We start from the raw sequence: 25,577 nt of genomic DNA on the forward strand, positions 1-25,577 counted from the left end.
ACAGGAAGGGGCCATCCCCAAACTGTTCCCATAAAGTTGGGTGCATGAAATTGTCCAAAATGTCTTGGTATGCTGACGCCTTAAGAGTTCTCTTCACTGGAACTAAGGGACCTCTGAAAAGCAACTCCACACCATAATCATCTGTCCACCAAACTTTACACTTGGCACAATGCAGCCAGGCAAGTACCATTCTCCTGGCAACTGCCAAACCCTGATATGTCCATCAGATTGCCAGACAGAGAAACGTGATTCATCACTCCAGAGAACACGTCTCCACAGCTCTACAGTCCAGTGGTGGTGTGCTTCACGCCACTGCATCCGACGCTTTGCATTGCACTTGGTGATGTAAGGCTTGGATGCAGCTGCTCGGCCATGAAAACCCATTTCATGAAGCTCTCTATGCACTGTTGTTGTGCTAATCTGAAGGCCACACGAAGTTTGAAGGTCTTTAGCTATTGACTTTTCAGACAGTTGGTGACTTCTGCACACTGTACGCTTCAGCATGCGCTGACCCCGCTCTGTCGTTTTAGTGGCCTACCACTTCGTGGCTGAGCTGCTGTTGTTCCAAGTTGCTTCCACTTTGTTATAATACCACTGATAGTTGGAATATTTAGTAGAAAGGAAATTTCACAGATGAACTTATTGCACAGGTGGCAACCTATCACAGTACCACGCTTAAATTCACTGAGCTCTTGAGAGCGACCCATTCTTTCACAAATGTTTGTAGAAGCAGTCTGCATGCCTAGGTGCTTGATTTTATATACTTGTAGCCATGTAGGTGATTGATTGGAACACCTAAATCTAATGATTTGAAGGCGTGTCCCAATACTTTTGGCAATATAGTGTATGTGAACCAGCATTAAGAGTATCTGAACTGAGAGAATGCGACACAAGATAGTATGCAACCCACCTTTTTATTCCCATTTTACACTTAAGTGACTTTTTTCTTTGTGAATAAATGCACTCTGCAACGTTTTTCATAGTTGGAATATTATTGTGTAATTCATATAATCATGTAAATGCAATTTTTTACAATTCTAATTTACAGAAGTGCTAGCCGAAGATGAGCCGGCGCCGTGTGCGTTCTCAGGGAGTGGGCGTATTTGTCCTGTCAACGGATCAGAATGTAAAAGTGGATGGGTTGGACCTAATGGAGGCATAACCAACTTTGACAACTTTGCCTTTGCAATGTTAACTGTATTTCAGTGTATTACAATGGAGGGCTGGACAGATGTTTTATATTGGGTAAGTTATATCCTGTAGATAAGAATGATATGTCATACAGGTTACCCTAACAACCCTACATATACTAAGTGGCTGACAGAAAATCTAATCTTGTCCCAGATGCTTCCTGGCAAACAATACCCCTATGAAAAAAATTTTGTTTACTTATTACCACTCCCACCCCCATCCCAATTGCATGTGCTCTGTTTCTAATACAGAAGTCATGGATAGCTCAGTAAATACCTTAAAAACCCTGTATTTTTCCTGTGCAACCTCCTCACCTTAAAGCCCCCCACCACCCCAGGAGCACATTCTCACTCACTTTTTCCTTTGTTCCTAGATAGTTGTTCCTATACTGCAATGAAATTGGTAGGTGTGAAAGATTATGGAAATTATTCCACTTCTTCTAATGTGCTTAATGATTAACTTAGCATTTCCACATGGGCAGAGATAATATTCTAAACCCTATGGGAGCTCCAACTAGTGCAACTCTGAGCTTACACAAGGCTTCCCTTCCCAGCTGAAGCAACTGAAAGTAGTTGTAAAGGCTCAAGGCTTTTTACCTTCATGCATTCTACTTATTTGAGCCCCATCTCAATCCAGCGATGTACATGAAAGCCTCAGCTCTCCGTTGACTCTTCTGCCTCATTGGCTAAAACAAGCTGCTTGCTCTAAGGGCACTTGGCAGGAGGGAGGTGCTGGGGCACTGGCGGGGGACCCAAGAAGAGGAGGATCGGGCTGCTCTGTGCAAAAACCACTGCACAGAGTAGGAACGTATAACATGTTTGTTATTTTCGTACAAAATCCCTTTAATAACACTTGAAGGGAGAAGTAGAGGAGTGAAGGAAAGATGAATATGCACACTGTCATGTTGCCCTGCATGGGCAAGGTGACAAGGGCTAAATGCAAACCTGTGCTTTGCAAATGGCAAAGAAACAGGTTTACTTAACTTCCCCTTATCCAGCAGCACATACCCTTGAATTATATACCAAGCACCATTGCTATTACATGGGAGGAAGGGGAGTGAGTCACATGTCCCCGCACGCCAAGAAGGGCAAAGCAAAAGGTTTACCTACCTTACTCCCCTCTCCAGAAGCACATACCCTTTGCTGCTCTGCTTCTCTAATTAGCCACCAAGGGCAAAGAGAGGAAGCCTTGTGTAAAAATTGCAGATCTCACAGGCTGGAGAACGATCCCCACTCACATGTGCCTATGCTAGACCAATCACCAAGCATCAATGCTGTCAAGTGGGAGGAAGAGCAGGGAATCACTTGTACCCCCATACCTTTTCTTTTTTGACTTAACAAAGCAGCAAGGTAAAGATGAGTATATGCTGCCACAAACTTACAACCTGTAACAAACTGATTGCAGCTATTTCAATAACCAGATAAAACAGGCAAAGAAAGGTATACCGTCATGCTAATTTATTTAACCACTTGCCAACAGGGCGCTTTCACCCCCTTCCTGCCCAGGCCAATTTTCAGCTTTCAGAGCGGTTGCACTTTGAATGACTATTGTGCGGTCATGTAACACTGTACAAAAGTGAACTTTTTATAATTTTTTTTTACACAAATAGAGCATTCTTTTGGTGGTATTTACTCACCACTGGGTTTAATTTTTTTTTGTTAAACAAAAAAGCCCGAAAATTTTGGAAAAAAAGTTTTTTTTAGTTTCTGTACAAATATCAGTGCCCATCAGTGCTGCTGATGAGGTTGATAGGCAGCACTGATGGGCACTGATAGACAGCACTGATAGGTGGCAATGATAGGCACTAATAGACAGCATTGATGGGCACTAATAGACTGCAATGATGAGGAGGCACTGATGGGCACTGACGGGCATCACTGATGGGCACTGATAGGCATCAGCTTGGGGCACTGATAGGCAGCATTGATGGACACTGAGTGGCATTATTGATGGGCACTGAATGGCAGCACGTATGGGGCTGCACTGATAATTGGCACTGATGATCAGTGCCCTGATTATCAGTGTAGATGTCTCTTCTGAAGATTGCCGCTTATAGCTGACAGCGCGTGAGGAGAGGACTGATGATAACCGGAATTTCAATTTTACATGTGATCAGCTGTGATTGGACACAGCTGATCACATGGTAAAGAGCCTACACCATCGGCGTCACCACAGTTGGTGATCCGCTGTCAGCGCGCCACTGACCGCAGCATCGCGCGCCCCTGGGGACGCGCATGTGCGGCTAGAGTGTGAGGACGGCGTATGACATCCTTCCAGAACAAGAGAGCTTCCGCACGTCCATCATTTGTCAATATGGTGGTCAGCAGGCGGTTAAGGTCCGGCTTTTGTGTGATAGTGCTAGGCCAGTAGATGGTGTTATTGGAAACACTTTGTAGTGAGTTTTTCTTCCTGGGGGTTGTATCCAGTGAAGGTGTGATGTGGGTTTGTCCTATTAGGGTTCTGTCACTCTTTTAAAGCAATGGAAAAGACACTCAATTTCCCTGAATAGTGTTGGGTTTACCTTTTATCTGTGAACTGTTGACTTCAATATACCCCTTAACTTTACCTTCAAGTGTGACAAACCTTTATACCGAGAGTGCCACACAAATTTAAAAAGTACCTAAAGTGTAAGTTCACTTTACAAAAAAGCATACTATGTCCCATATAAGTATATTAGCATAGTGTAGTAACCTTACCTACCGGGCAGGGATCTCTTTCTGTTTAAATAATTAAGTCCACAACCACATTTAGAAGAAGCTTCTTAAAATCCTTTGCAGTCAGGCAGCACATGGCTCTGTCCTGAGTTATATTGGGGACAAATTGGGATCAGCATCTTCTGTCGTCCTCTTCTTTTGGTCCGCATACACGCAGTGTGTACTCGCTGCTGTCCACTTGCTGAGCTCATTATAGGTGACCGGGGAAAATACAGTACACACTGTGCGTGTGCAGCCCAAAAGAACAGGATGGTGTGCTCTTCCGTAACACTTGGGGGTACTGGTTTCAATGGTTGCTCCATCCTAACAATAACTCGGGATGGCGACATTGCTGGTTTCAAAGGGTTTTGAGAAGCTTTTTCTAAATGTGGTTGTGGACTACGTTCACACAGAAGGGGAGCCCTTCTATGGATACCCATATGGGACAGCATAGTGTGGTTTTTTTTGTAAATCTGAAGTTACACTTTAAAAAAATTGGCATGCTGGCTTACCTTTATTTGTCCCTTTTTTTTTATCTTGATATCAAACTGACTGTGATCAGTTTGCTACAGGGTGTGTTTAAGCCTGTGGTAGCATATACTCATCATTACCTTACTGCTTAGGTCAGTCGAAAAATAAAATAGAAATAGTGTTCCTAGTTATGGAAGGGGGCATATGATTCACTTACACTTTAGGGGGGCTTCACACTGATCCTCTGTGCTTTGGTCTTAGCACCGTGTATCCACAGCTTTCGTGCAGGTTACTTGTGCTTTCCCATAGACTTCCATTATGTCCCGTGGTTTTGGTGCAACAAAACCGCGGGACATATTAGAAGTCTATTGGAAGCGCAGCTAACCTGCACAAAAATTGGGTACACTATGTTGCACCCACACTGCAGCCAAGGCATAACAGGGCAATGTGAAGACGCCCTTAACCTTCATCCCAACATTTAAAATTTGTACCAAGTTACCTCAAACCACATCTCATATTAAATTGTATTTAATTAACCCACGTTCATTTAAACTGGCACCATCCTTTTTGTGGTGCAGACATTGTAATTGTCCTGCAGTCTAGAGTCACTTGCAAATTATGAGATTAGGAATATTTGTTAAATCTCAAATTAACTGCCTCATCTTTAACTGTTCTCATTCAATACTCTAACAAAACGTTCAACACTAATTGAAATTTATATTCTTTTATGTTTTATGTTACATGTTTGGCTTTGCATGCAAAAAAATAATTCCAGCTATGTCTAACTTTAAAAAAAAAGGTCCCTGTGTGACATTATATGTGTGGCTGCTCCGTAGTCTTTCATAGAGTGATTTAAACAGGAAGTAACACAAGTTTTGGGGGAATAATATTTCCAATGCAAATACATTAAATTTATTCCCAAGGTCATATGTATTAAATTAAGGTGTAAAAATGTAAGGCATTTCATTTGCTGTTTTTTGTAATTCATTATGAATTTAAATTATGTTGATGCAAATTAAGAAACCCTTAGACCCAACTCCAAGGTGAGCTGAGCATTATGAAATTAGTATTTTACTGATTAATCATGAAAATTGATAAGAGCTTTTTGAGTCCAATATCTGCTAAATTTAGTCTTGTTATACTTTTGAGAATTAGAAAAAGCTTTTGCTTATAATTACAGTTATAGACATATATGGGTATAAATCCTGTCTCGTACACTCATTGCAATATAAATTACTTTATATTCACATTTGCTTTGCAGCTTATTTTTAGCCCTTCCCAGTGTACATCTAAATGTTTTAAAATCCCAGTTTTGGATTGATAGATCCTCTTTAAACAGTTTGTGTCATTTAATTTTTTCATGGCAATCCAATCAGCAAAATGCTGTCAGGGGTTGATAAAACCTAAGCATAAGTTGGTTCATAGTTATTGCTTAATGCAGATACAATTTTTTTTTGTAGCGGAATGTAACCTAGTGATTTATATTATCATACAGTTCAGAACTGCAGGAGTCAAAGGAGGACCTTCTGATAATTAACACCTCTCCGGAAAGCTTCCTAATACCTAAGAGTTCTTGCTCAGCTCCTGAGAAAAAAAATAGAAATAACTGTTCTTAACAGTGCTTGCATAGTCCAACTTTTGCTCATGTTTTATTAGTCTTTTAATGCTTACTATTTGTCTTTATATAACTTTTCTTGTCTATTGTTTGCACTTGTATGACATTCTCATGTTAGTTATTAAAGCCTATCTCCAGCCTATTTTTTTCTTTTACAAAGAGCTTTATTGAATATTAAGCAAAGATAAACAAACATTCGGAACATAGATTCAATGACCAACAATTAGAAATTGTAGTGGGTCAGCCTATTTTTTTAAACTTTTAGAATAGGTCAGGTTTTTTTTCCTGTATGTTTTGACTCTACTAGGGATATTTCCCTTACTATTACCTTCCCTTATAACTACAATGAAAACATTGTCATATATTGCAACCCTTTCACACACTACTATAGATGTGCTTTTGTTTTGTCTTTGCCCCCTGTAAAAAGATTTGCAAGCACTCCTTGCCTTGACCGATAGCAAGAGAAAATCTCCCCAATAGTGACACTGACAACAAATAATTGACAGAAGCTGTAGCCTGCCCATGCTTTATCTAAAATGGAATAAAATGTTTTGGCTGGAGTTGGGCTTTAAGTGTCCAATGGGATTTAATCTCTTCCTTCTAATGTCTGTCATGTCTTGCCTTTTCTTTCTACAAGTCCATCTTATTTCTTCCAGATGAATGATGCTATGGGATTTGAATTACCTTGGGTGTATTTTGTCAGTCTCGTCATCTTTGGGTCATTTTTCGTGCTAAATCTTGTTCTTGGTGTTTTAAGCGGGTAAGCACATGCCTTTTCTATCATGAAGGCAGAGCCCAGTGTCCAGCTGCCACCAAAATGTACGATAAGAATAAGGCCACAAATTCCCTTCCAGGAACATACAATAAACAATCATGTAACATTGGCACAGATTAGTAATATTTAAAGATGTTCTTCACGAAGGCCCAATATTTCATGAATGAGGGGTAAAGGAAAGGCTGTGTTTTTAATTCAATCTTAACTTGCCAAGAAATCCAAGAGATATACTGATTATACATTAGCCTTTCTAAAGCATATTGGTGATTGGGAGCTACTGATGTATAGCATTGTTAGTGCAATGTGAGCTAATGGCATATCATTGTGAAGGGAAAGAATAGTACATTTTTAACGGGAACATATTTAAAGTGATACTAAAGGTTCATATGTTTGTTTGTTTTTTTAAATAACAAACATGTCATGCTTACCTGCTCTGTGCAATGGTTTTACACAGAGCAGCCCATTTCTCAGGTCCCCCACCGGTGCTCCTGGCTCCTCCCCTGCTGACTGCCCCCAGAGCAAGCTGTTTGCTCTTGGGACACTCGTGCTGCTCTCTCCCAAGCCGCCTCTGTGGGTCTAGAAGACACATAGAGCGCGGCTCAGCCCCTGTCCCTGCTCCCTCCTTACTGGCTGTGATGGACAGAAGCAGGAGCCAATGGCTCCCACTGCTGTGTCTGAGCCAATGAGGAGGGAGAGACTCGGAAGAGCTGCTGTTCTTGTGCACATCACTGGATTGATATTGGACTCAGGTAAGTATAAGGTAGGGCTGAGGGAGAAGCTGCACACTGAAGGTTTTTACTTTCATGCATAGAATGCATGAAGGTAAAAAACCTCCAGCCTTTAGAACCATTTTTTTATTGCAGCGGCTAAAATAATTTTATTTGACTTGAATTTTTACTAGCTTCCTCTTCCTTTTTTTATTTTATTATATGTAAATATTTGATGATTGGTCGCTGGATTCAGGGCAGCTTAGCTACTCCAATTACCCTGCCCAAATGCTTAATAACTGTTTATAGAAAATGAGATAAGATAGCAGACAGGGAGCTAACTCATAGACTTATATAACCATTGTGTAGCACTGCAAAGCAGACTGTCCTCATGCACATGTAATTACAAATAGAAACAAGGATTTTAAAAGATTAGCACACATTTATAAGATGAATACAACAACAAGCTGATATCTTCTACTTGTCTACCTAAAATAGTTAAAAAAGAATTGTACTTTAAATTAACGATTAATAATATATAAAACATTATTATATATAACATTGAACTGCAGTTTAGCCCAGTCTGCTAGACTACGTAAAGAGCAGTTTTTCTTCTATCTCTGTGTACTTGTTTTCCATGAAGTGTATCATTATGTATAACGCAGACACTGTACTAGTAACCAGTTTACATCAGGACAGCAACTAATCAAGTGGAGTCTAAGGCTGGCCATAGATGGATCAATTTTTTTTAATGAGTCAGCTGGCTCATATGAAAAAAAAAAAAAGAATGGATTCCTCCATTCACACAACCAAGGTGGATAGGGGAATCTTACCCACTGCAATATTGTATTCTGACAATGGGGACTGCTCCCCTGTTTCAATACACTGATCAGCGCTGCAGTCTATTGGCTGCATACTCTGATCAAGTGAAAATTTTCTAACAGCCCCGTTTGAGAGAAGCCGATTGTGAGATTGACTTCTCTGGAGCAGGAACGGCTAAGTTCATAGCCAGCTGAACCAGCCGAATTTCGATCCATCTATGGCCAGCTTAAACCTCTCACCATCCTCCTATCTTTGAGCAGTTTATTGACCTTAGAATACCCTCACAGAAAAACTGCAAGTGCTTGTCTTGAAGAACATCTTTAAATATTGCATAATTGTTAAATATCACATGTAGACAAGCTAATAAAAAACTCATTGGGAGAGATATGTGTTTTTGATTACATCCAACTCTAGGCCAGAACTGAGGTGGACGGAAGTTGACCATGTTACTCGGTGGCTGTAGGTTGGTCTCTGCTGTATAGTATATGAGTAGACTATAACCACCTTCCTTAAATTCCTACAGGTGAATGATGCCATAGGATGTGAGTGGCCATGGGTCTATTTTGTTAGTCTTATTATCCTTGGCTCATTTTTCGTTCTTAACCTGGTTCTTGGTGTACTTAGTGGGTAAGCAGTTGAATTGTGTTTGCATATTCTACTGCTGTGTGCTAGGTGGCCGACTGTCTTCTCATCTGCACAATGTAAAATACTTACAATATGTGTCTTGCATGCTGACAACATCATGTTTACTCTGTTTTGTCTTTGTTTGGTCGATTATGTTGGGTTGTCAAAATAACGTGAGACTGACACAGAAACTACACAGTATGCAGCAAGAACTATGCCTATTCTTTGGCAGAGCTGCACAACATGTAGACCAGAGAAGACCCTAACTGGAGAGGTAGAATGTATTTTTAAAGCTAGTAAAGTCCAATAGATTGTCAATAGCTGAGTGGCAACAGAGGTAGCCAATTAGTACTGTTCTAAAGTATTCCTATTCTTCCTTTCTAATTGAGCACCGGAAGTTCAGCTTTGGTTGAGATTCCATAAGTAAAACCACAAAGGTAATTTTTTTTTATCTTGCCCATTCTCGTTGCCATATGGCTGAGTTATCTAGTTCCATTCTGCCCTTCTCCACTTTATGCAAATAATACAAATCATTATCCATGTATTCAGTAGGATGTATGGTAAAGTTAGTTGTCATAGTGAAAGATCAGCTAAGAGGAATTCAAACATTTAAGCAGGATATATACTGAGGATCTGACATAGTGATGAGGTACACGGATGAGCAGGAAAACAGTGAGAGCTGATATAAGTAAAAATACACTAAACACTTCAAAAATTAAATGGATCATTTTCAGTGTTGTTTGGAACCCTTTACTACTGGTCCACATTCCACACCAAGCAATGTTGATGATATTGGTTGTTTATCAGTTATCATATTGCATTTCTAAAGCTTTGATCCACACTATATAATGGCTCCCACATTGTTCATGGGTCTGGTACATTCAACAGTACCAGGAAGACTGATATTCGCAATGTGGTTGCAAATTAAAAAGACCTACAATAGATCAAAACTAATGACATGTTTTGAATGCATTTTTGCCTTTGTGTGTCTTTTTCTTATGTTTTACTGATCTCTCAGTCCTAGAGTGATTTCTATCTGTTTAACCGGCCACCTACACTCTTGTCAGGGTGCTGTCCTAATCACTTTGCATGCCTGACTGCTTGTTTTTTCCATATTCATTAATTTTCTATGTTAAATCTAAAAATGGTGTCATTTTGCTATGTTCAAATCCTAAATGTGTCTTGGCCACTGTACATAGATAACAGATAAGTAAAAAAAAAAAGAAACTTTTTTTTACATATATTCAGATCCTTGTTCTGGTATTCTTAATCTACAACTCCTACCAGCCTAAAGTAAAACAGGACAGTTAGGTCCTGCAAAAATAAAACCAAGCTCAGTCTAAACCTGTTAAATCCAAATCTTTTAGGGTAAAATAGGGATTCTCATTTAAACTGGGATACATCTGCTAGAAAGTTTCTCATTTTGTCAGTTCTCTTGAAACTAGTGCAAACCTTAAAGTGGTTGTGAATCTCAGACATGAAATATGAACAAAAGCATATCCCTTTATAGGGTGTACTTGATCCAGAGCACTAAGTGTCATTTCTTTCTGCTGCTTTGTTCCTCTGCTATCAGCATGAGTAACTTCTGACACATTTTCCTGACACCAAGAGAAAAATGGTGACAGGGGACGGACCTCCAGCAGATTGACAGCCTCAGCTCTGTTCCTGTGAGTTGTGTGAAGGGGGGGCGTCTCTTCCCTCCAATCAGCTCTCAAAGCTCTCCTCACTGAACTCTGCATAGTGTAACCTCAGCTTTCTGCCCCCTTTTTTCTGAAATCTCTGAAAAACGTTAAAATTCTGCACTTTGAATGGCTGTACAGAAGAGAGGGCTTCAGATAAACAGGTAGAACTTACTGTATGTGGGAGGATTTCTTGAATCTCTGTGTCTCACCTGAGGTCAGTCACTTCACTGGGTATCTACTGGGTAAGTGTTTACAACCATTTTAAGCATGAAATGGTGTCACTGGTTGTTCGTAAAATTTTGAGGTACATTTTGTAAATATGAATGGAGCCCAATACAGTAATGTTTTCTCCACTAAAGCAGACCATACACTGTGAGATGTCTCTCTTCTCAAGAAATCAATTGATTCCCCCTATCCACTCTAAACACCATGGATGGACAAATCTCTTTTGGATATTGAATTCTGACAGAAGGCGTCTACAGGTGTCAGAATACCCAAATAATAGTTGCATCTAATTGGATGCAGACGCTCTTCAGCCAACAATTTTTAGAGGGGCTCCTTTGATTTTCAGATTAAAGGATGGCCTTTGATTTTCAGATTAGGAGGATGCCAACAAGACCACCCAAGATTCCAATTTTGTCTAGCTCCTGATGAACTGGATGAAATTTGCCCTGTGTTTACCCAGCTCTAGTAAGGCCCTCCTCCAGCACCATCATTATTGTGCATGCAATATATCCACAGAGCTCTGTCCGGCCATCTGGTCCTGGCAGAGCTTGTTGGCACATCTGGGCACGCACAGGGGGGTTTCCATGCATGTGCAAAGACAGGGAAGGTTTTGGATTTCCCTGCTGGCAGTCTTTGAGTATTCAGAGAAAAACACGCGCATGCGTAGATTGGTGGCAATCCAGCGTGTGTGTACGCGTGAATAGAAAGCTTTTCCTAGGCGAGAAATGCGAAAGTGCTGCTTTGCACATAATTAAAGTATTGGAAAAAAAATCATGTCCATTGGTAAGAGAGGGAGGGGAGAGGAGGCAGGGCAGCCCAAGATGTCACTTAGGGTGAAGGTCCACTTTAATCTAGTTGACAGGCAAATATATTTTATTCTGAATTTATGAAAACTAAAGCAAAATAAAATGAAAGCTGGTGCTTATAACAGATTTTCCAGTTTCCAGGAATGACCCCTTAATTTTTAGGTTAAAAAGACTACAAAAAATTATGTTTAGTTTAGTGCTGCTCGCAGCAAAGTATAATGGAGAGGCTTTGTTATTTGCAAGGTGCCCCATCAGCACTTAAAACGCTGTATGTTAAGGAGGATATTTAAGAAAATGATAGGTTCATTGGGGTCAGCATGACACAGTACTACAGTGGACAAATGTAAAGGTACGTTCAGTGTACAAGACGAAGCCAAGCTTTTCAGTAAAATTTCTACCCTGAGTTTCTCAATTGTTTTATTTTTCATGTCTTCTTATTGGTATGGAAATGGAAGAACATACAAAGATATAATTTTACAATATTTGAGGCCTAGCGCCTAAGTAGAAAAAGAAAGGGGGGGGGGGAGTCAAAAACAAAGAACCCTCCCAAATTTCACAATTGTTATAACAAGAAATTGGGTGAGCGTGCCAGTCTTTGAATCATTCTGTTTTTTGGAGTGGACACAGCTCCCAAATGTATTCCAGTCTTCAAACCACTAGACAAATTGGGGTTTATTTACTAAGGCTGAAGAGTGTAAAATCAGGCTCACTTCTGCATAGAAACCAATCAGCTGCTAGCTTCATTTTGTTCAATTAAGCTTTAGCAATAAAACTTGGAAGCTGATTGCTTTCTATAAAGAAGTTATCCTTATTTTGCAGCTTTCATAAATTAACCCCATTATGTCCACAAATACTGAAAAAGTGGTGGCAGAATTTGGAGAGCAAATGTTGGTGTTAAAGGACGAGTATAGTCAAAGCTCTTTTGGCTGTATTTCTCCTGTGGATCACAGGAGAGTAGTTCGTACTGCAGTCCTGTGATCTGTTTTCAGCTGACAGTGGGCTGAAGCCCGCTGACGGCAGACGTCACTCAGCCGGTCCAGAATGTGGAAAGATCCTAACTTTAAAGTCAGGATCCACCCCAGGGTCTGGAGCAGCACCTGGCTCAGCCTCTCAGTGATCTGCTGACAGCCTGAGCCAGCCGCTCCCTCCCTCTTTACAGCCCAGTGCTTCAGGGGAGAGGCAGAGCAGACAGCGGTGACTGACAGTCACCACTCTCTGCTCAGAGCGGCTGTGAGAACTCAGCGATCAGCGGTCATGTGATCACTGTGTTCTCTCCCTTAGAGCCAGCGAGAGACAGATGCAGCATTGGACCGATGCTGCATCCACCTAGGTACAGTGCTTTGAAAAAGTATTCATACCCCTTGAAATTTTCCACATTTTCTCATGTTACAACCAAGAACGCAAATGTATTTTATTGGCATTTTATGTGATAGACCAACACAAAGTGGCACATAATTGTGAAGTGGAAGGGAAATGATAAATGGTTTTCAAAATTTTTTAGGAATAAATATCTGAAAAGTGTGGTGTGCATTTGTATTCAGCCCCCCTGAGTCAATATTACCACCTTTCCTTTCTTTCTTTCTTTTTGGGTATGTCTCCAACAGCTTTGCACATCTAGAGAGTGAAATTTTTGCCCATTCTTCGAGGGCAAAATAGCTCAAGCTCTGTCAGATTGGATGGAGAGCGTCTGTGAACAGCAATTTTCAAGTCTTGCCACAGATTCTCAATTGGATTTAGGTCTGGACTTTGGCTGGGCCATTCTAACACATGAATATGCTTTGATCTAAAGCATTCCATTGTAGCTCTGGCTGTATGTTTACTCTAACAGGTTTCTAAGATTTTCCTGTATTTTGCTCCATCCATCTTCCCATCAACTCTTGACCAGCTTCCCTGTCCCTGCTGAAGAAATGCATCCCCACAACATGATGCTGCCATCACAATGTTTCACGATGGGGATGGTGTGTTCAGGGTGATGTGCAGTGTTAGTTTTCTGCCACACATAGCATTTTGCTTTTAGGCCAAAAAATTCAATTTTGGTCTCATCTGACCAGAGCACCTTCTTCCACATGTTTGCTGTGTCCCCCACATGACTTCTCGCAAACTGCAATTAGAACTTCCTATGGCTTTCTTTCAACAATGGCTTTCTTCTTGCCACTCTTCCATAAAGGCCAGATTTGTGGAGTGCACGACTAATAGTTGTCCTGTGGACAGATTCTCCCACCTGAGCTGTGGATCTCTGCAGCTTCTCCAGAGTTACCTCTTGGCGTCTTCTCTGATTAATGCTCTCCTTGCCCGGCCTGTCAGTTTAGGTGGATGGCCATGACTTGGTAGGTTTGCAGTTGTGCCATACTCTTTCCATTTTCAGATGATGGATTGAGCAGTGCTCCGTGATATGTTCAAAGCTTGGGATATTTTTTTTATAACCTGACCCTGCTTTAAACTTCTCCACAACGGTATCCCTAACCTGTCTGGTGTGTTCCTTGGCCTTCATGATGCTGTTTGTCACAAACGTTCTCTAACAAATCTCTGAGGGCTTCACAAAAGAGCTGGTGACTTCTGAAGACAATTGGTTCCACTAGATTTTAGTTAAGGGTATTAGAGTAAAGGGAGCTGAATACAAATGCACGCCACACTTTTCAGATTTTTATTTGAAAAACATTTTAAAAACCACTTATCATTTTCCTTCCACTTCACAGTTATGTGCCCCTTTGTGTTGGTCTATCACATAAAATCCCAATAAAATACATTTACATTTTTGGTTGTAACATGACAAAATGTGGAAAATTTCAAGGGATATGAATACTTTTTCAAGGTACTGTAAGTATAATTGGGGGGAAAAAATAGAAACTCATACTTCTCTTAATATTTGCTTTTTGAAAAGTATCTAAAGCCAAAGTGTTTGTTTTGAATTATGGACTGAGGTGGGAATGGAAACAACCCATATAATTTTTTGGTGTGTGTAATTTCAATTCAGTTACTTTGCCAGTACACAACAGGAAGTAAGAGTAAATTTTTCCAAAGTGAAATCCTTTCCCACCAGCCACTCCTAATATACACTCTTGCTGTCTGCGCTTTGAAAATTGTCCAAATCAGTCTTCTGACAAAATGTATTGACATAAAGCCAGGGAGGTTTTCTCCTTTGCTCTATGGCTCTTTTAATGGCAAAATAAAAGCTACTTTTTATGGATGGCTATACCTACTAGCAAATATATATATAAATACAAAATGGGCTTGACCTTGGAAAGTGTATTGTGAGTTGTCGGTTTGATTATTTTTGGGGTAGTGACCGCTGTTCTTCCTGCTGGTGCAATCAAGTTTGGTAGGTAAAAGGATGCTATGAATTATGTTCAGATACACTTACCTTTTTTGTTGTTTGAAAACTCCCTTTCTTAGGCAGTTGATATTGGATCCAATTGGAAGATTCTCTCACCTTTTGTCCTGGTAAAAACTATATCTTCTTGAATTTCCCATTACTTTTTGTTTTGGTGACACTGGACACAAAAATAGCAAAGATGAGTCTACTTAAAGCGGAGCTCCACCCAAAAGGGGACTTTTTCCTTTAAGACATTCCCCCTCCTCCTCTGCTTGACTTGACATGTAATTTTAGAGGGGGGGCAGGTACCTAGTTTTGACAGGTCCCACTTTTACTTGGATCGCCTAGGCGAAGTTCTCCTTCTATGCTCCCTCCCCGCAGTCTTCTGGGACACTGCAGTACCATTCACAAAATGCAGCGCAATTCACGCATGTGCTGTGGGCACCTAGTGGTGAAGCCAAAAGCTGCAGAGCAAGTTGCCAACATTTAGGAACCCAGAGTCTACTGAAGAACTAGCCCAAATGAGGATGGTGCTGGATCCTGTGACAGGTAAGTGTCCATTAATTCAATACAGAAAAGGAGAAGAAAAAAGCAGGTAACCAAACCGATTGATAGATGGGGATATCTTGCTCAGGACAGAGGGGACTTTACATGTGCCTAACAATAGGAAATGTATACAACACAAGTTTATATAAAAGCATATATTTATTGGCTCGTCCAATTAAAAATAATAATTTCTCTTAAAAACCTAAGATATCGAAATCCAACAGTATCATACAGTCTTTGGATAGTATGGTAGTGTGTAACAAGCATGTAGGATTAATGTGTTTTTTTCTCTATTTGCTATCTCAGGATAAATAATAATATACAATATCAAAAGACAGAATTATATTTTAAACATACAAATATAACGAAAAATATATGGCAAAGACAAAAATGGGGGATGGAACCCCCCCCCCACACACACACACACTAATATCCAGCTTACCCTAACGACTACACCCGTGTGAAAAGAAACCCTCCAGTTTATAAAGCAATCCATGGTTGGAATAATGAGTCAGGACCAGAAACAAAACCAAACACAGACAATAAAAAAAAAACCAAAAAACATAATGACATAGCATTCGCCTAAACCACATAAATCCACACAGTGTAATAACGGACTGTGTCTCCAATATGGAAACCCTTCATCAAGAAGAGTCATTTCTCACCCCAGCCCAAAAAATGGACAGTGAGCAAATATAAAACTCTGTAAACATATACATCAGGATACATATAACTTATGTTACAACTTCAACAACCAACATCAATCAAAAACACCCAATAACGTTCTACTCAAACCCACCTTGTTAAACTAAAAGGAGGGGAGTCAGGAGATCATTGTCATTAGATGTGTAATCCTAGAATTGTGCAGTTTAATATGCCCAAAGCCATTCCATACCTGCTCCCTGGATGTTATTCAAGAGCATTAAATCAACCTATACCATTAAAAAGATATATACATTACTAACTCAAAAACCTAAAGAAAATATCACCAAACATAGCGAGCCACAAAAAACGTGGGGCAAAATCCGCAGTATTCATTACTCACCAAGTCATCAACTGTACTTAACAAGATCTCATAGGCTGCTGGATGTGAAAATGTCCCACCACTGTATGCCCTTTTTACATTATGCCTAATAATTGGAAATGCCTACTGGCTGTCCCATCCCCCACGTCCCTCCATAAAAAATCTTCCTCCATGTCGTTTGGCGTGAGAATGGCGGTAGGATGCTCCACACATTCATCAATAGCAAGGTAAACCAATTTGGCAATGTCATCGGCATCACTGCCGATGACATCACGTCCAGAAAAAACGTAAGTCCTACGGACACTATCTTAGGACCCTTTTTTCTGGATGTGACGTCACCGGAAGTGAGATGTGTTTTTTTTCCTTCCCCGTTGTTGTCTTTGCCATATATCATTTTTTTTTATATTTGTATGTTTAAAATATAATTCTGTTATAATTTTGATGTGTATTATTTTTGTATTGCTTATTGATTCTAGTGGTTCATCTCAAGTGTGGATCTGAGGAAGCAAATATAGTGAAACACGTCAAACCTACACGCTTGTTACACACTACCATAATATCCAAAGACTGTAAGATACTGCTGGATTTCAGTATCATATATTTTTTATGAGAAATTAGTCTTTTTAATTGGATGAGCCAATAAATATATGCTTTTATTTATACTTGTGTTGTATACATTTCCCATTGTAAGGTCCCCTCTGTCTTGAGCGAGATATCCCTATATAGTAATAGGTGTGGTTACCCACTTTTTTCTTCTCCTTTTCTATATTGAAAATGCTGGGGTGGTGCCACAATGTGGATACTCATATTAGGCTTCGATCACACATCTTTTTTAATGTACAAGTTAAGTGTCCATTTATTAAAAGTCAGCACCTACAGGATTTGTAGCTGCTGACTTTTATTTTTTTATTTTTACAGATTGAGCCTCTTCTTTAAGGCGGCCATAGATGGTTCGAATATCAGTCAGCTCAGCAGGGACCAGACAAGATTTAGACCATCTATGACCAGATTCTTAAACAAGAAACGAGGGTGTGTATACCCACGCACCAAAAGCCACCGGTAGAAACAATGACCTAACTTTTATTAGGATTTTTGTAAATCGTAGGATTATTGTGTGTGTTGTTGTTCTTGTGATGTAATTTTTGCAGAACAACATCTTCTGATCACCATACAGGTGGATAGGAGGGAATTGTGAGAGATAGTTCACTTTTTTCCTAGTTGCTTTTGGAGGATGATGAGTGTTTTTTGTTCTCCATTCTAATAGTATGTAAACAACACACACACAATAATCCTTACTATTTACAAACATCCTAATTAAAGTTAGGTCATTGTTTCTTCCCGTGGCTTTTGGTGCATATGCACCCTCGTTTTTCGTTTAAGTATTTGTACATGCCATATTTGGGGACTTTTGGAATTGTTAAATATAGTAGGCATTAGTTTGAGTACCCCTCCCTCAGCTAATTACTGAACTCCTCCACTCCTCCTACCACTCCATCCCCCACAGCTATTTCCTCCTGTACCACTATCCCCTCCCTCCTAGATTGTAAGCTCCGAGGAGCAGGGCCCTCGAACCCCTCGTGCATTGAATCGTATTGTTACTGTACTGTCTCGTGTACTGTCTCCCATTATAATGTACAGCGCTGAGCAAACTGTTGGCGCTATATAAATCCTGTATAATAATAATACTCTATGGGCAGGCTAATTTTACCCATTTCGATTGTTGTATATGACTTAGATGCAACCAGCCTGTCAGATTTTTTTTTTATGGGATTGCTACCAGGGATGGTTCTCCCCCGCTGGGAGAACACAATAGCTCCACAGGATTGATTCCCTCATCAACACTGACTATTGATGGCGGAATCAAGCTATTTTCTTTGCTGCAACCTGTGTTTGCAGGAAATAAAATCGCATTGTCTATGGCCTGCCTTAGTGGGAGCACAGCAATACCTAACCTAACAGGGCTTTTTATCCTTCCCTACTCTATGAATAACTTTTTTTGTATGTAGATACACTTTCATTTTGAATGACTAGGAGGTATGCTTTAATATACACTTGCGTCTTTATTGTAGAAACAGAATGTGACATTATCAGTTTCTGTCTGTAGTGGCTCCAGAATTATCTTGAATTTGTTAGTGCACTTAATAGATGGATAAGAAGTCCCCTTGGGACCTTGATGTGATATAATATGGCTAATTTTAGTCCAGAAGGACAGAGATGGTCTGCACAGGAAGGTAATTAGTTGGTTTTATCTACTGTCTTGTTCAAGGAAGCTTGCATGAAACACGGAATATGTACCTTGGAAAAAAAAAAGTTCACCCTTTGAACTCAGATTTCAGTGGTAATGTCAAGGCCTGCTTAATGAATATTGTGTGTCTTGTATTTCACATAGCAATACCGGTAATGTTCATGCTAATTCAACAGTAGACTGACATCACTTCTGATGGTAAGGATTTATAAATAGTTTAATTAGCAATTGATGGATAAATGTGTCAGTTTACCAAACATATAACAACAGATATATTAAACCTCTGGCTAGAAAATATTAAAGTGTGGTGTGTCTAAATCCAAACTCTTAAAAGTGATACTAAACCCACAACAGTAAAATCATTTGGTTTGATCCTGTCTGCTCTGCTCCTCCCTGTCCCTAATCCATCTGCTAATAGTACAGTCCTAGAAGTCACAGGGCCAATCAGTGCTGTCCAGACAGAAGGTCAGGGGTCATGCAGCCTCATAGGACAGTGAGAGGAGAATGAAAACGCCTTCTACAAGCGTAAACCAGTGCTTAGCTGGACACTGATAGAAGTCACAAGACTGCTATATACTGCTGATGAGAAAAAGTATTTACCGGTTTATATTTACTGAAATAATTGCAATTCCATGTTCTGTGTAATGCGGGAGACCGGATATAGTGAATGCAGGTTCTTGAGTTTAGTAATACCTTAAATATAGACTTAGGTTCAGAACTTTTTTTGGGGGGGATACAGTAGATAGGAAAAAAACACCCTATATGGTGAGATTTCCATGCACTTGCCTAGAAGAAGTATAAAAAGGAAATGATAGGAACTCTCACAAAATAAGGAGAATCATCATTTCTTAGACATTTATCACCAGGACATATGTCCCCTTTGGATGATTTCCCTTCTTGTTATGGTGTCAACTCTTACATGCTGGATTTAATCTCACTTTCTGTCTTTTCTTTCCAGGAATTAAATTGTCACACCTCGTACACTGACATCCACTGGAAGTTCCTACACTGCACAGTTCAGGAAGGGAAACATAAATAACGTAAAAAAATAAAAAGAAGCAATACTAGTTTACTTTCAGAGCTGTACAAAAAAAATTGTATTCTTTTGTGAGAGCTTAGTTCTCCTTTAGATGAAAATATTTATGTATACAGGAAAGAAACTCACTCGATTCCTCCCAGTGGGGGTGAGGGTGCGGGGAGCCATCCCTGCCAAGAGAATACAGTGATTATTGGTGATTATTGCTAGCGACTATAGCCACTGGCAATAATCACGTTGCAAAATCTGACATGCAGGTTGTACTGTAGTCTATTGGATCAACTTGGGTACAATCATCCTGCCCATAGGTGGTTCAAATTTCGGCCGTTCACTGCTGAATTGGCCAAGATTTGAACCATCTATGGCTGACTTTAACCAGACACTAGTGCACAGTCGGAAGGCATTCTGACCTTCCTCACGCTGGTGTGTCTTTTTTGTGTAGCGTGTGCAGTGCACATGGGCTCCAAGGGAGAGGGGGCCCACTATGCATTCACTGCATACTTTGGGATTCAGTTAAAGAATAGGAAATGGCTCTTTGGATCGCATAGAAAATTTGCATATTTTCTAGCATTAACTGTGTGTAAGGTAGACTCCTCCAAGGCTGCAGTATGCCCTTACACACCATCTTCCTACAAAATGGAGGGAACAAACAAGGAAATTAAGATGCTTTTTCTATGGAGGAGGGGAATGCTTGATGAACAGCATCCATGTCACCCAATCAGCGTCGAAGAGGGTGAGCAAAGAATGCTTCTAGCTAATGATGGTAGGAAGGGCGTTGGTGCAGCTCTTCACTTTCTTACCTAAACATTGATGTGGAGTGATGTCAGCTCTAGATGATGTGGGCGTCTGTTACTGTTGGCGGCATAATTCCTTAAATCATTGAAGGAGAGAGGAAGAAGGCCATGGCCAGAACTTCATGTCAAGTGGTGAGGCGGCTGACTTCTGTGGGGTTTAGGAGACACAGGTGGACTGAGAGGGGGACCCGAAAGCCTGGTTAGGGGGAGGGGAGGAGGTAGAGGAAGGTACCAGGAGAAAGCCTCTCCCTTATAGAACTTCATTGATGAAAAGATACAATGGTGCTCTACCAGTTATTTGGTTGCACATGGAAAGGTGGTGATGAAGAGCCAGGAGATTTATTATTTTATTTATGATGTTTATGTATGCAAGCAGCACTTTAGTTTTGCTATGTTCTGCACACAGAATGTTTTACATAAAGTGCACACATGGTTTTGCGCATGCTTTGTTAATGTGTGTCGCTAAAATAAAATTCTGGATTTATTTAAACTATCTGTTGGCAGCATTACCACTGTTTAAATTAACATGTTACCAGGGTTGTCATGATAGGCACCACCATCCCTTAGAGTACAAAGTAATAACAATAAGACACCAAACTTGGAACTTTAACAGTGCCTAGTGATACAATACATAGCTAGTAATCACACACGGAAAGCCTAGATGGTATCCCCTTGAAAGAAAAGGGGGATGAGGGGGAGAGAAACATAAATCCTGCTGTATACTAGGGTCACCCTCCTCTGTTAACTTCCGATAAACCAGTGTTTCTCAACTCCAGTCCTCATGGACCCCCAACAGGTCATGTTTTCAGGATTTCCATTATTTTGCACAGGTGATTTGATCAGTTTCACTGCCTTAGTAATTACCACAGCTGTTTCATCTGAGGGAAATCCTGAAAACATGACCTGTTGGGGGTCCATGAGGACTGGAATTGAGAAACACTGCGATAAACCAAGTGTATTCCCTGTATAGATGAGGATCTCTAGGGCTGTATGCCAAAACCTTTTTACAGTATATTGCCAAAAGTTTTGGGATGCCTGCCTTGACACGCACATGAACTTTAATGGCATCCTAGTCTTAGTTTGTTGTGTTCATTATTGAGTTGGCCCACCCTTTGTAGCTATAACTGCATGTGTCTATGGGAATGTTTGACCATTCTTCCAGAAGCACATTTGTGAGATCAGGCACTGATGTTGGACGAGTAGGCCTGGCTCTCAGTCTCTGCTCTAATTCATTACAAAGGTTTTCTATCGGGTTGAGGTCAGGACTCTGTGAAGGCCAGCCAAGTTCCTCCACCCCAAACTCACTCATCCATGTCTTGCTTTGTGCACTGGTGTGCAATCATGTTTGAACAGGGAGGGGCCATCCCCAAACTGTTCCCACAAAGTTGGGAGCATGAAATTGTCCAAAATGTCTTGGTATGCTGATGCCTTAAGAGTTCCCTTCACTGGAACTATGGGGCCAAGCCCAACCCCTGAAAAACAACCCCACACCATAATCCCCCCTCCATCAAACTTTACACTTGGCACAATGCAGTAAGGCAAGTACCATTCTTCTGGCAACTGCCAAACCCTAGACACATCCATCAGATTGCCAGACAGAGAAACATGATTTGTCATTCCAGAGATCACGTCTCTACTGCTCTAGAGTCCAGTGGTGGCATGTTTTACACCACTGCATCCAACGCTTTGAATTGCACTTGGTGATGTAAGGCTTGGATGCAGCTGCTTGGCCATGGAAACCCATTCCATGAAGTTCTCTACACACTGTCGTTGTGCTAATCTGAAGACCACATGGACATGCCGGATTTTAGGAGATATTATTGTGTGGTGTTGCTTTCACGAATAGCAGATTGGATTTATAACTCACGGGCGAAAAGTTGGGTAATAATGGAAAGTACACTTAGTGGGTCGCAGATAGATAAGATTATTTGGCTTCCACAACAGTTTAGAACATTTTTGGATAATACAAGCACTTTAACATGAAATGTTTTTAGGATATAGGATAGAATTCATATACAAAGGGGGTAAGAATATAATTCACTGTTAATACCGTTGTGGGGAACAAAACTCTTCCCTCTGGGGAATGAGAATATTGCAGGTAAATGGATAAAGGATAGAAATGCACGTCTAAAAGATATTACTGACAAAGTGGAATTGTGCACTTTATAGATTTCAAAAATAAGAAGGAAATATTTCTAATGTTAGATGAGTGACGTTATTATCAATTAAGGCATTTTGTTACAGTGCTTCTGCAGCCACTGAGGACGATGGAGGACATGTATCCATTTGAAAAACTTTTTAGTATGGATATAATGCGAAGGCATGTTACCTCTCGCATATATAAGATTCTTACTGCTATATCTGCAACTGTTCCTCCATCGTTTTTAGAAAAGTGGGAAAAGGAATTAGGAACAAAATTAAATGATCAAGAAAAAAAGAAAATATTTAACTTAATACATTGTGCAGTGGATATGAACACAAAAGAAATTAATTATAAATGATTAGTAAGGTGCTATGTTACACCCAGTGTGGCAGATAATCAACAAATTCACCTTTATGTTGGAGGAAATGTGGGAAGAAGGGAACAATGGCACACATATGGTGTGACTGCCCCAAAATACAGCAATTTTGGCAGGGAATAATACAACAAATACAGGAAATAACGGGGTATAGTTTATTTAAGGATCCCTGGGTCTGTTTGTTTCATAATGCTGACCTCATGGTGAAACAATATAAGAGCTCAATGATATTTCACTTAATAAATGCGGCAAAAGGATTGATCCCTAGGTTCTGGCAGGTCCAGGAAACCCCGAAAATAATGGACTGGATAAATATAGTTTATATACAGGATGGAAAAACTATATTATATTGGAGAGGATAAAATTAAAACATTTAAGAATAAAATCTGGGACAGATGGACGGATTTTAAAACATCCAGGAGATATTCAGAATTGATCAGGGGGTAAGGCAGGGGTCAAATAGGATAGGAAAGATGGTATTTTTCTAGTCTTTGATAAGAAGGGAAGGACAGTGGAGTGAGATAAAAATAGGTTAGGAATAGAATACTAATAGTAACCAATCAATGACTAACTTCAGTTTGTTCAATGAAGCTTTGACAATAAAACCTAGAAGATGATTGGTACTATGCACAGCTGCACCAGATTCTGTGTGCACCAGTTTTATCAAATCTCCCCCACAATATGTGATCTCTACCAACATGAATCTGCACAGAGCATAGCCGTAGAACTGAAAGGAGAAACCTGTTCACACAAAGATTTATCTCCTTTCAATAGAACCCAGTTAGACCTGTATCTACCAAGAATGTTGTCTGGATTGGTACAAATCTATAGATGGCACTCAGTTGGAGAAGTTACTGTTCTGTCCTGGCTCCATAGCAGCCAGAGGAAAAAAACATCTGACACTCCTGGAAGTGTCAAATGCTTAAGAGTCTGATGGAGGTTGTAGTCCTGGATAAGAGCAAGGGTAAGGGTCACAGGCTGTCAGATAGGTGAATATAATAGATTTTCTATTGCATTCAATTTTTGTTTTGTTTAAATAACAAACAGGGACCTGTACCTTGCCCATTCAGTGCACAATCACAGGTTTGCTTGATATCCTGTCCTAGGAAGGGCTAAAGTGTACCTCCCCCACCCACCTGTTGGCCAACCAGCCACCCCTCCAGAGTTCTGCAAAATACAGGTATGTGGGAGGATGAGACTTCAGCCCCTTTTTCCATAAAACAACATTGGCTACTTGAGCAGCCAATTTCCAGGCTGGATTGTGCAAAGGGCAAGTCCACTTTAAAATATGCATTCTGTTTTATCATTTCTAAACAAACAGTTATCTAAATCATTTCTTAGGCCCAAACCCAGAATGGTAAAAATACTAATCTGATGAAGCAAATATATATATACTTTATGTCTCTTTAACAATGCACTGTAGGAGCATGACTGAATGGCCTGAGAGTTGGAACATGTGTCTTTAGTTATAGTGATTTTACTATGAGTGCCATGAGTGCTATAAGTGAAATGAGTAATACTCATTTCTTGATATGACATACTGGCCATTGACACTTCCCACCACTCTTAATTTTGAGATTACTGTAATTCCAAATCATGTGATATATTTAAACACTTTCTAAATAGTCCGCTTGGCAAAGAATAAATGCCTGCAGCAAAACGCTAACAGTGTAAATTTAACATGACAAGATGTATAATTTAAAACTGAAACATTACAGCTCTTTTTTTTCTCTATAACATTTTGAAGGTCTTTTTATTCAGGTTGCCACAGCAACAATTTGCACAAGAAATTCGTATTAATTCACTTTGTTCCTTAAAGGGACTATAGTGTATTATAGGCCATTGTTCTAAAAAGTTGAGAATGGGAACTTTTCGGTGTAGCCTATAACATTCCATGTGCCATTTTTCATCAGTTTGGAAAATGAAAACAAACACCTGAGCAGGCATTTTCAGTAAAAAAAATGCATGATAATATCAATACAATATTTTCAATAAAAGACACTAAAATTATTATTAGCACATACAAATGCAACATAACTTTTTTTTCCATTTTGGATAGAATAAGGAAGGGTTCTAACCCTTGTTAGTTTATTTTGCCATCTATGTCCCGTTGGGGAGATTTACCGTCACTTCCTGTTCCATAGCTAAAAATAGGAAGTGAGAGATAATCCCCACAAGTTAAGGGGATTCTTTGGTCATCAGAACTAGTGTTTCCATTGGAAAATTTCACCTCTTTTACTTCCTTGGGACAATCCAAAATTTGGGGTTTTGTTTACTTACACTTTTGATTATAATGGCCAACAAGACAAATAGAGAAGGTGACTCTCTCTAATGGAGGCAAAGACTGCAATAAAAACCTAATGGGTGATCTAATGCATCTCCACTCTGTCCAAATCTAAAAAGAGAACTTTGGCCTTTAGTTATATTTTAAAGCCAGGAGGTGGAGCATCTTCCTAATCACATGATCTCTGTGACTGGCTCTCACAGCG

At 40.0% G+C, this 25,577-nt stretch overlaps 1 protein-coding gene across 8 annotated transcripts in view; it reads left to right on the forward strand.

The window, feature by feature from the left end:
* CACNA1D (calcium voltage-gated channel subunit alpha1 D) overlaps positions 1–25,577 on the forward strand; it is a 537,089-nt gene that overhangs the window by 248,688 nt on the left and 262,824 nt on the right. For 6 of the 8 annotated variants that reach the window (XM_089681862.1, XM_089681857.1, XM_089681856.1 and 3 more), the window contains exons 7-8: positions 1,049–1,245; positions 6,627–6,730. In XM_089681862.1, the coding sequence (XP_089537988.1) occupies positions 1,049–1,245; positions 6,627–6,730 (301 nt within the window). Of the gene's footprint in view, positions 1–1,048; positions 1,246–6,626; positions 6,731–8,797; positions 8,902–25,577 lie in introns of all 8 variants that reach the window. The other 2 variants (XM_089681863.1, XM_089681858.1) reach the window with 1 other exon arrangement.

This window comes from Staurois parvus, unplaced genomic scaffold, assembly GCF_062004578.1.
Source record: "Staurois parvus isolate SC_StPar_1 unplaced genomic scaffold, SC_StPar_1.0 ptg000282l, whole genome shotgun sequence".
Taxonomy (NCBI): Eukaryota; Metazoa; Chordata; class Amphibia; order Anura; family Ranidae; genus Staurois; species Staurois parvus.